General features: G+C 28.6%; 1 protein-coding gene across 1 annotated transcript; it reads right to left on the minus strand.

Moving 5' to 3' along the window:
* Window positions 1-3716: 3716 nt before the first annotated feature.
* Window positions 3717-8206, minus strand: LOC111288396 (high mobility group B protein 15-like). Its single transcript, XM_089760351.1, has 6 exons — window positions 8001-8206; window positions 6876-6954; window positions 5902-6064; window positions 5700-5819; window positions 4712-5112; window positions 3717-4593 (listed from the first exon to the last, which is right to left on the minus strand). Exons 1-6 carry the CDS (start codon window positions 8168-8170, stop codon window positions 4123-4125), a joined length of 1404 nt encoding a protein of 467 aa, XP_089616477.1. The 5' UTR covers window positions 8171-8206; the 3' UTR covers window positions 3717-4122.
* Between the last annotated feature and the right edge of the window lie 3891 nt (window positions 8207-12097).

A 12097-nucleotide genomic window follows, 5' to 3' on the forward strand; every position in this document is an offset into this window, starting at 1 on the left:
TATTGTTCCTTTCACATTTGATTTACGTGCAGATTAAGCAAAAAAGTATTTTAATTTACTTGTAACAATGAATATATATACTTTTGTAACGATTTTTATCACATTTATCAATAGTGTATAAGATATTATAGTTTTACTTAATAAATTATTTAAATTTAAAATCAAAATCTATCCAAGATTTAAATTTTTTATTTAAAATTTTGTATAAATTTTGAATTCAAACATATCACATTCAGAATTTATCTTTTTTTTTTTTTAATTTAACCGAATTCCAAGAATATATATTATATATGTAACAAATTTTGATGCATTTCTTGATTAAAATTGATTATATTTTTTTCTTAATATTTGAATTTGAAAGATAATTTCTTTTTTAATTCTCATATCATTAGATTTTTTTTTAAATCAAATTTAATTTGAAAATTGAATACATTTAAAATTTAATCCAAAACCACAACCTTATAAATCGGTGTATATCTCCAGCTTCTCTCAGATTTCTATCCCTAGGATTTTTCACTTTGAAACTTAGAATTTGATATATTGTGCTTTTCTTGATCTCACTTAATTTTAGTTTTTTTTAAGAAATAAAACTACTTTTTGGTAAACAAAAAAGTTGCTTAGATTTAACATATTTTGGCATCCAAAATTTAAACTCAAGTTTAACAAGCACATATATATATATATATATGCAAACAAATTAATATGCTTAATATAAACTCAAGTTTAACAAGTTTAAAAAGCACATATACGAACAAATTAATATGCTTAATATAAAAAAATAAATAAATATGTGAGAAATGGGGAAGGTCTCTAATTTAACTTTCATCGTATATAATTTTATATTCATTTAATTTTTTAATAGATGTGTATTAATATGTCATCATGAGTAACAAATATATATTTTAAATAATAAATCTAAATTACTAGAAAAATATATGCAATTTAAAAAATAAATTTAATATGTACTAAAATTTATACCAATACTTTTGTATACAACAATTGATCTTAATACATAGTAAATGTATAAAATTATCATGACTGATACCAACCAATTCTTTTGCATAAAATTATCAAAATCAGTAACAACTATTATTTGTAACAATAACAACAAATTTTTGTTGAGTCAGCAAGCTCAAAGATAACTTATATTTCCATCTAAAAACTTTAACATAAGATAAATCATCTTTATTATGATAATGTTGAAATTCCACCAAAAAGTATTTATATGAGAATGAGTTAATTTTATAATTCTAAAATATAATTTTATTATTTTTAAAAGATAAAACCAACTTATTTTCAACCGGAATAGATATATATAGAGTGACAAATTAATGAAACAACCTTGAGTTAATGCAATTCTTTTTCCTTTAAGATACTTTTTTTTGGGATAAATACTTTAAGATATTTTTACTTTCTTTTTCGCTGACAACATTATTCATGGAATGTTAAAATTTTTTAGTTATATCATTTAATTGGATATATGTAAATGTAAAATTTGCATTAAAATTTTCTATTTTTATGTATAATTATATATATATATATATATAAATAACCCCATGTATCATACAAGTCACAAAATAATATTAATTATATTTGCATGTTTTCTCCATTTTTTCTGAAATTTTGATGGAGGGTTCAGATTAAGTGAATTTTATTGTCATTTTTAATTATGGTTCTATAATGATATTCACACAATTACTTAAAGTTTATTTAGATAGGTGGTGAGATTAGTTTTGATGAGAATGAAAATAGTGATAAAGATGAGATTGATTACTGTAACGATGAGATTAAAATCAATGATAAATGTCTTCAGCTGCTTGGTTTAATGGTCAAGACAACTTTAAAGAAGACATCAAGGCTGGGTTCGAACTCCAGCTTTCTCCCTCTCTCTTAATGTAGGGCTATGCGTCCGTTGAATGATAAAAAAAAAAAATCAATGGTAAATATATATTTTTAAATGCAAATACAACAGTGACAATAAAGTGGATTTTAATAAGAATGAAAAATAATCATTAAGAATATTATATTAAAATCATATATAATAATAAATTTTTAAATTATTTAATATTTATAAAATTAATAAATAATTAAAAATTAATAAAAATAATAATACACCGAATAATATTTTTATTATATTAAATTAAAAAATATTTTATTTTTAAATAAAAAATTTTAAAAAGGAAAGATCATTATGAAAAAATATTTTTGTAATTATACTATCACATAAAAAAGTGAAAAAAGAAAGTGTAGGAACAAAATTCATCAGTGGCTAAAAACCACTAAAATCGTTGAACCAAAGACATCCAAATGGATATCCGGTGCAACAGGGACAATGTTTCGTAACAACTGACATCCAATTGGGGATTCAGTTGATTCTAAAAGGGCCTTTAGTTTTGATGATATTTATTATTTAAAAATTGTCTATTATTTTTTACGGTTAATGTTAATTAAAAATAACCTTGAATTATAGTAAAATTTCATACTTAAATTTAAAAAAAATTTTATTTGATATTTGAATTATAAATTTATTAATTAATATAATACTCACTTTTAATGTAGTTAACTTCAAATAATGATACATAACAAATAAATGACCCTTCAAATACCACATCAATTAATAAATTCATAATTCAATTATCGTATTAGAGATTTATAAAGTTCAGATATTACATTGAATATTTTATTATAATTTAAAGGTTATTTGTGACATTTTTCTTTTTTATTAATATAAAAACATATATTTTTAAGTTTGTGAAATCTTTAGTCTAAATAAATAAATAAATAAAAAGAGTGTTAAAGTATACATGCAACAAACTTGTTATGTCACTAATTAATAATATAAGAATATACTCTTTTGTTTTAAAATATTCGTACTTTTACAAAATTTAAACAAAATTTGATTTTAATGTATTTAATATTAAATTATTTTTTTATAAAATTAAAGTTCTATGATTTTTAATATCAAAAAATAAAAAAATCATAAAAATAATTTTAAAATAAAAAGTAAGAATTTTAGATTTTCAAAAAAAAGAACAGATCATAATTTTAAAATATCCCAAAAATAAAAAATGGTTAAAGAAAATAAAATGAATAAAAAAAATGAAAAGGGAGTATTATTTAAATACATAAACACAATGGCGGGGCCACAGCCAATGGGGTCACTTGACGCTTTGAAATTTTGAAGTCTTTAAAATATGCTTATTATTTTAGAAAAAAATTAGATTGATTCCACTTATTTGGAAAATATTGGGGTCTATATTTAATATGAAAAAAGAATTTACCAAGAGTTGTAAATTGCAAAGAATCATTATAGAAATTTCAAATTTTAAGAAAACTTTTGACAATTTTAATAGTTAATGAAGAATTAGACCCACCACCTGACTTTGGTTTTTGAAACGAAAAGTTGTTTTTGCTTCTTTTTTTTTTTTTTTGCCAAACCCCCCGTCCCAAAAAAAAAAAAAAAAAAGCTCGTCACTCGTGCTTTTTTTCATCAATTTAAAATAAATTGCACATAAAAAACTACTGATATTTTATGTCATAACTTGCTAAGTAAAACATAACAGAAACTAAAGAATAAAAAATGAAAAGAGACATCGGAAAAAATAAAAAATTGCTGTTGCGATCCTCCATAAGCATATGTATATATATATATAACCAAAGATGAACCTGAAAATTCACATTGCGGATCAGTAATGACACAAACCCGGCTCGAATTCAAAAACATGAAATACAGATATCTAAATGTATGCATTAAGTAGAGAATTTTTGTTCATGCATTTCTACACTTTTTTGTCAACTACATGAGCCCTCTCACAGCACAATATGCTAGTAGAGAATTTTTTGGCAGGGGTTGGGATGTTGCTTAAAATGTCAATTAACAATGGCAGCAAAAATTCTCCCCACAAAACTTCCCCAAGCCACCCAAAAATCCTGCCCTCGTCCCAACTAAAGAGACAACCTTCTGCTAACAGTAAGACTAAATTTTTACAAAAAAAAAAAAAAAAAGCAACTGTGGAGTAAAGTAAACTAAAAGATGTGGATTACCATCTCTAAATGCATCTATCCTCAGGCAAGCCAGAACGAGCACAAGGATACCCAACCTAACTTCATCCCTAGCAAATTTTAGTGCTCTTCATTTGGTATTGGTTCTTTGTTTGTCTCTGACCAAGTATTCCCCAAGTTCTCTTCACCCTCGATATTGAACTTTCCAACCTCGTTATTTTCAACATTCTCTTCAAGCTTAGACAGCTCAATCTCTGGCTCAGCTGGAATCTCTACATTTATATTCATAGATTCACCACCTACTCCGCCAATGGGAGATTCTTCCATGTCTAAATCCTTATATGCAGTTTTATCATCTTCAAAATCACTTCCATCAGAGCTGCTATCATTTTCTGGAGTTTGAGGAGAATCACCACCTTCAATTTCTTCAACCTTCATATGTGCTTCTGCCATTTCTACATCCGGTTTTGGAAATCGTTGCTGTAGGGGTAGTGCATCACTTATAACTTGGCCGGTCCTTAATCTTTCCCTGTAATCCTCCATCTCAATTCTATATCTTTCTTTATCTTTAAGAGCTTTCTCCTGATAAACCTGAACAATCACAAAAGCCCACGCAACCACTTACAAGTTAAAAAACAGACCATAAAAGAAAAATAAAGTTTCAAGGCATGTTCAATTCATGAATTACACAATATGGTATCGCTCTTACTGCTTTTTCTAATTCGGTTAACTTGTTCCATAATTCACCAATCATTCTACTGATTTCTCTGTCCTTTCCAGGGTGAAGTGGTTTAAGTCTTGCATGTTGCTCAGCAAAAAAGAAATTATATCCACTCCTGTTTGGTTTCGGATGAGCAGGATCCCTCCTTTTTATCTCAGATTTCTTCCTGCGCCTCCGCCGTTGCACAACCAATGAAGAAGGAGCGTTATCACTCTTGTTGGCAAATAAATTATATTGGAATGGCTCTTGGGGTGCTGCATCCTGTGGAGCTAGATAAAGGACACCTTTTAACTTCTCTGAGCCAATGGTGACAGTAACAAGATAGCCACTCTCAAATTTCCCATCAATGACCCCAATCACGGGAGCGCCTGCTGTTGATGCTGGCCTTACTGCCGTACCAACTAAAACACATTATTAAAATGCACCAAACCATGAAAATTTACAAAGATAGATCTGGTGATAGAAAGGTTAAAACCAAGTTATAAAAATATATAAACGATATCAAAGTATTAGAAGTTTGAATCTTTTTTAGCCAATTTTGAAGTATGAATCTTAAATAATTATTGATAACATATTTGGTGCACAAATAAAATTTTAACATAGCCAAAAACTACCCAAAGGAAAGCAAATTATCTACAAGATATTCTCTATAACTGTTACAAAGTAACCAATGAAGGCATTTCCAATCACTAGAATCAAAGGAGATAATTATTTCATGTAGAGAACGAATATATTAATTCAAATAAATCAATTAAGAAATTTAAAAATTCATTGGACTAAAAATTTGAATAATTTAAGTAAATTCTTGAAAAAAAATTGGTTTACTATATATTTAGTCAACTAAAGAACAGAAAGAGTGATTGCAGGTTGTTTGCAGACCAAAAGAGAAGAAGGGTGGAGGAAAGGAAATGGCTACCAACTTTACATGAGTAAATATAAAGACAATCTCATTAAGCACAGAAAATTTTGAAGGCACCTGCAGGAGACTCGGTGAGATTTACTCTTGGTTGCTGGACAGCAGCTGCATGAATTTCTAAGACTGGCTGCACCGCCCCTTGGGTAGGAATATGCGTAATGGGTGGGTTTCGAAAAGGATCTGCATAAATGAATAATCATATAATATTAGGAGCAACACTCTGAAATTTATTCAAGGAGAGTTGAGTTCTCAATTTGCCTACCAGAAGAAACGGGGATCCACCCATGAGCTTTAAAGAAGTAGATTTGTTCATAGTGATGAAGCAGAGAAACATAATACTTTCGCAGCACAAAAGATGCATTTGTAGCAGTGGAGGGAAAGTTGAAAATAGCAGTCACTTCCTTCCATCTCCGCTCTCGTATAATCTGCAAGCTCCATTTAACAAATGATTAATGACTATTAGAGTACATAGAACATCCCCAAATCAAAGTGAGCAAAATGATCATTAAACGTAATCATTAGGTTCACATGATATGTTCCGCACATTACGATCTGTTATATAGAACACAATCCAGCACATTTCCGGCTAAACTGGTTTCTATGTAAAGATAGATAACATTGATACTATTAACAAATGATTTCTAAATAAGGCTATAACAAACTTAACTCAGTCCAGACTAAACATTTATAAAGAATGGACCGGATGTGAACAAATAGTAGTAACAAGCTACAAATTTTCTATTTTTAACTAAAACAAGTTTAAATAATTACAATAATCAGCACCAACATGCATTCTGAACAAAGTTATCAAGCAGAATCTTGATTAGAATCAAGGATAGATGCTCTGCCACCGGATGACATCCAAACACAACTCCTCATCCAGAGATAAATTTCAAGTTCCTAGTCCCTACTGGTATCCTGAGAATTTCTTAAGGAAGATTGTACAATTTAAACTAGACATATTTGTGGCCCTCAATTTCAAATCTGACAACATATAAAAATAGGAGATATCTAGAGACAGCTCTGCAATTTCTGCTCATTTGTCCGCCATTTCATATAAAGAATAATGTAAGTCCACAAGCTTGTTGAAAGAATATCAAGTATGAATGGAAACAGGCATAACGTGCATGGCCACATTGAACGTTATATGGAATTCATTAACCGTGTGAGGCTTCCAATGACACTACTTGAGGGGCAAGAAACTTGGACAATCAGGTGTATAAAGTTTAACCTTACCTTCTCAATGCCACCACGAGATGTTACCTCCACAAAAAGTCTGTGTAAATCTAACTCCTTTCCTCCTATGATGGGAATCCTAAATCAGAGTTGAAGAGACAAAAGAAATTTTCAAAATTTAGGTTGACAAGTACAATTACAGAACATATGATTGAAAAAGGATAATTCTACCACTATGACTCAAAGACACAAGCGTAGTTCCACTTTGTTCATGCCAGCGTCAAATCACAGCGATAAACTTCTGGCCTAAAACTGCCAATAAGTATCCTCCACTCGAAATATATACAGTAAAAAAAAACAATACATGGTAAATATATACAAATGGAGGTAATTTTCCTCCACTACTATAATCAATTTCAATGAACACATTCAAGAACCAAATAAAACCAAATACAGGTCTGAAAAGGCAGGAAAAATTAAGTGTCTAACTATAATTTTGCATATGATTCACAAAAACAGCATAAACTTAAATTGCAATTCAAAGAATGTAGCAAGTACTACCCTTTTATTGCGATAATTATTACACAGCTGTCCAGCTAAGAACTTTGTGAGGCAAGGATGATGCTAAATCAAATCTAGGATATGTATGTGCTCAAGTAACCTGTTTTTATTGCTATAATTATTACACAGTTGACCAGCTAAGAACTTTGTGAGGAATAATATAAGATCATCATCAGTTATGGAACAGGCCATATCTTTCCAATCATTATTCTAACAAATAGGTTAGACAATCTCCAACCAGAAGTATAAATGGTAGTATGTAACTGCTAAATAGAGCAAATAGTCTATATGCAACAATTACAAATTGAAAACATAATATACTGTAAAATATTTATGGATCTCAATTCTAACACAACCAAGTTAAGAACTCAATCAAGAATATGAGAAAAGAACCATAGTACAAACGTAATACTATAAATAACAGGAAACAAATGTATCTAGAATCTGGATAGTAGCATCAGGCATAAGTATTACATATGCATGTTGACATATATGGACATAAAAATGTTATTTCGAAGTCAACCAAGCCTGAGAAAAAAAAAAAAAAAAAAACTACACTACTATCTAAACTTAGGGAATCAAAATATCAAAAAAACAATTTAGGGATCAAAGAAGAAAATTTACATGAACTTGGTTCCCATAGTAGCATGGAGCTTCTCCAAAGTAGCCAAGAAAAGTTTTGGACTACCTGCAACATCTTCATATCTTGCAAGAGGTGGGGGATATGGATTATAGTTAGAAACTGGTTCTTTGACAGGCAATAGTGTCTGCTTGGCGAAAGAAGTTGATGCCATAGACAATTCCTTCTCAATATTCCACCTTTGACCAATCCTTCACTGTTAAACAACCAAAAAATCAACATTAACTGTCTTTTTTACTGCTTTATGGACTTAAATGCAAGTGAAAAAAGAGTGACATGCACATAGGAAAGAGCTGAAAATCTAAAAACAAACAGCATGCAGAAAAAGTAGAAATGAAATCAGGGCAAAAAAAACCCACCTAACAAAAAAATTCATGCAAAACAAGGAGAAAGCCAAAGGGTGAAGAGAACTAGACAATCCAAAAGAAAAGGTAAAGAAAGGGAATATATTGAAAGAGAAGTAAACAAGTAGCATCAATTAACAACAGTAACAGATAATAATAAATAAAACTCATTAAATAATTAAATATTCACCAAGGCATATCAATATAATATCAGAACTGAAACATAACAATGAAAAAAAAAAAAAAGGAACACCAACACCAGCACGTAGCAGCACCTTGATGAGAACATCAACAACCTCAGTTGATGCAATAACTCCCAGTAACAATGGAGAGACTCCAAGTCCAAGAAAAGCAAAAGGTACAGCATAGCTGTCACAGCCATGAATTTCCTTTCAGAGTACCAAGGATTGAATGAACAGCACAGTAAAGAAATAACCTATCACCAAAAGTTCCAGGGCGTTTTTCCATGCGATCTACAGTCTAAAAGGCAGACACCCTTTTAGACTACCCAAGCAATAAAGCCCCAAAGAACCTCAAAAAAGTTTTTTTTTTTCTCTCTTTTTCTTATCAGGACCCTAGAGTTTACAGGCCTATATTAGGCTATAACCTTTGCCCCTGACATTCTAAAGATATGCTCATATCTAATGGGAACTTACATATATATATATATATATGCATGCATCTCTTTACCAATGCATCTCTATCTCTGACACTCTTTCAAGCCAAAGGATTAAACTTTTACAAGATACCCATCGTGGGGTTCTACGGGGTACTAATGCCATGGTACCCTTTCCATCAATATTGAACAAAAATAACATGGCTTGAAACTTCAAAAAAAAAAACAAAAAACAAAACAAAATCTCACCTTTGCTTAAAAAAACCCATTCAAGCATTGACCTTGAATTTTCAAATCAAAGAATAAAAAAACTCTTTTAGTTCCTGATTTCCGTCAAGGAGGACAAAGTACAGTATTAAAAATGAAAAATGCAAAGCACTGTTTCATTATTTTATTTTTTTATTATGTTTGTTTATGTTTTCATATTGTTTATTTAATATTTCTAAATAAACAAAGAATAAAGAATAGAGAAATCCCAGATGAAGAAATAACAGATGACAGAGTTTAAAAAAAATAATCAAAATAATTAAAAAAGGAACTTACCTAGAAATTAGAGAGAAAGTGGAAAATGCAAAATGAAATGACATTAAGGAAGAAGCTTAAGACTATAACCTTTATTTCAATAATTCAATCTAAAAATAAGGGTAATTATTACTGTTATCTTTTCCTAAATTATGTTTTTTAAAAATATAATATCTGAATTTTGATATAATATATATCAAAATTTAGATTTTTTTTTCTTTTTTGAACGGGGGTGATAATGGTGAGAAAAAAAAAAAAACCTAACCCTATCTCAATTGTCAAAAGACAAAATACACCCTCAGTTTGCTCCCTCTTGAGTTATTCATCCAAGGGTAGTTTTGGGTTTTAATTTTATTTTTATTATAAAAAGAAACACTATAATAATATTCATATATTAAAAATAGTTATTATTTGCAAATTATTAAACATATAAATAAATATTTAAAAAAGAAGATTTTTTATAAGGGATTGAGAGTTAAAAACTTAAAAATCAAATTTTAAAACTTAAAAAATTAAAAACGATAATTCCTCCTTTGACCAAAAGAATAGAAAAGAGAAATAAAAGCAAACCATGAAGAAATAAGAGGGGATTAAAGGGGGGAGAGAAATGCCTAAATGAGTGCCGTAACAGCAGCTCTTTGGCATTTAATAGAGCTATTAATATTAAACATAGTTTTTAGAATAAGTCCTCTCCTAACTTTCTCTCCCTCCAAAGGCTCTTCAATAACTCTCTTCACATAGAATCATTAAATGGTCTTTTCTAACTAATTACCACCACCAACCAAACTCTTTTTTAGGACAATTAAATTTTGATATTTTTTTCCAAATTGGTTCATGGGAAAGTAGGATGACAACGAATCGCGATAGGTTTTTGTTAATTTAACTAGATTTTTAAACCATTCTATTTGATTTCAATTTTATTCAACATTAAATTATTATTTTTATATTTAATTATAACATGATACGTGTATATATATGTTTGAATTAAAATTAATTTAATAATGTTAATTTAATAAAATATTTACAATATTATTATTTTTAATATAAATTATATTTTAATTATGCATAAATCTAATATTTTCGTAGCTAAAATATAAAAAAAAAATTGAATATTTAAAAATTTTAACTAAACTCTTATACTATTATTGCATATAAATAGATCAATCAATTCTTATTCTCATACAACCTAAACCCTTTTAGGATATGGGGACACAATGATATGGCAAAAACTGCACATGTGAACACAATGATTTACACGTGACAAATAAATGTGTAAATATATAAATAATGGTTTAACAAAAAATTTAGTAATAGATACCATGACAAAAATAATTATTAGAAAAAAATAGTAACATATAAAATTAATCAAAAAATAACTTTTATGACCTTAATATTTGTGAGTGTTAGCTTAAGATTACAAGTGATTGTCATATGTGTAGACACCATTTGTCAGATCTCTTCTCATTTTAATAATAATAATAATAATAATAATAATAATAATAATAATATATTATTATTATTATTATTATTATTATTATTATTATTATTATATTTTCATTTCTTTTGACACATTTTTTATTTTTTTTCTTTTCTTCTTTGACATTTTTTCTTCATCCTATACACAAAATCACAATGCATTTAATGTACCAAAAATTTGTCTGCCTAACTTGGGAGCATAAAATTCGATGACCAAAAGTCACCGGACAAATCTTTATTTTCTCCACAATGAATCTCACAAAAGTCCCAGACAACTTGAGATTTGATCATCAAATAGCTCTATAAATAGAGCCAATCTCTATAAGCAAAAAACAACACAAACATAGAGGGGTTGGGCTACGAAGGGTTTTTGCAACAAGAAAAAAAGAAATATTCACAAGCACAAAAAACAAAAAAAGAGACCACGTCCTTTGTGAATAGAAGAACCCACAAAAAAAAAGAAAAAACAAAACTATAAGTTTTAATCCGGGCATTTCTAGATTCTTTTCATAAAACTAATTTGAGAAAAGTTGTTGAGAAGGTCAACGGGGTTTTATTAAGAATTTTTGGGATATTTTAAATGTTTATAGGTTGATTGAAATTTGAAAAAGATAATTTTTTTTACAACCGTTTGGTTTTTGTGGTCACTAGAATATGAGAAATAGGTCAAAATCTGGGGAGAGTTTGATTATTTCGGTATCAGTCGAATTTTTCAATGTGGTACGATAAAGGCTAGCCAAAATCTGGATTGCCATGGCGACCGGTGGAGGAGATTTGAGTTTTAGAGAAAAGCTCTAAAGGGTAGAGAGATGGAAGAAAAAAAAATAGTAAGGCCTATTTATAGGCTTTAAAATAGCATCGTTTTGAGGCCTTGGATCCACGCCCGACCCATGGAAAATATACGCACGACCTGCCAAGTGACCTGACTCAATTGGCGGGTTTTGCCTTTTCTTTTTCTTTTTATTTTCTGTTTTGATTTTGATCTTGATTTATTTTGTTTTGATTTTTATTATATATATATATATTTGGATATTGTTGTTGTTATTATTATTATTATTATTATTATTATTATTATTTTATGTTATTATTAATATTTATTATTTTGGAAATAAGTAAAATAAAT

The sequence above is a fragment of the Durio zibethinus genome, chromosome 4 (assembly GCF_047325235.1).
Source record: "Durio zibethinus cultivar Kanyao isolate XHJ-2024 chromosome 4, ASM4732523v1, whole genome shotgun sequence".
Taxonomy (NCBI): domain Eukaryota; kingdom Viridiplantae; phylum Streptophyta; class Magnoliopsida; order Malvales; family Malvaceae; genus Durio; species Durio zibethinus.

Excerpts from the sequence above, each read along its gene's own strand:
- LOC111288396 (XM_089760351.1), bottom strand. The coding sequence starts at position 8,170 with ATGGCATCAACTTCTTTCGCCAAGCAGACACTATTGCCTGTCAAAGAA. Across the intron at positions 6,955-8,000 it reads ACTATGGGAACCAAGTTCAT|GATTCCCATCATAGGAGGAA; the intron begins GTAAATTTTCTT and ends ACTCTGATTTAG. Across the intron at positions 5,820-5,901 it reads GTGGATCCCCGTTTCTTCTG|ATCCTTTTCGAAACCCACCC; the intron begins GTAGGCAAATTG and ends TCATTTATGCAG.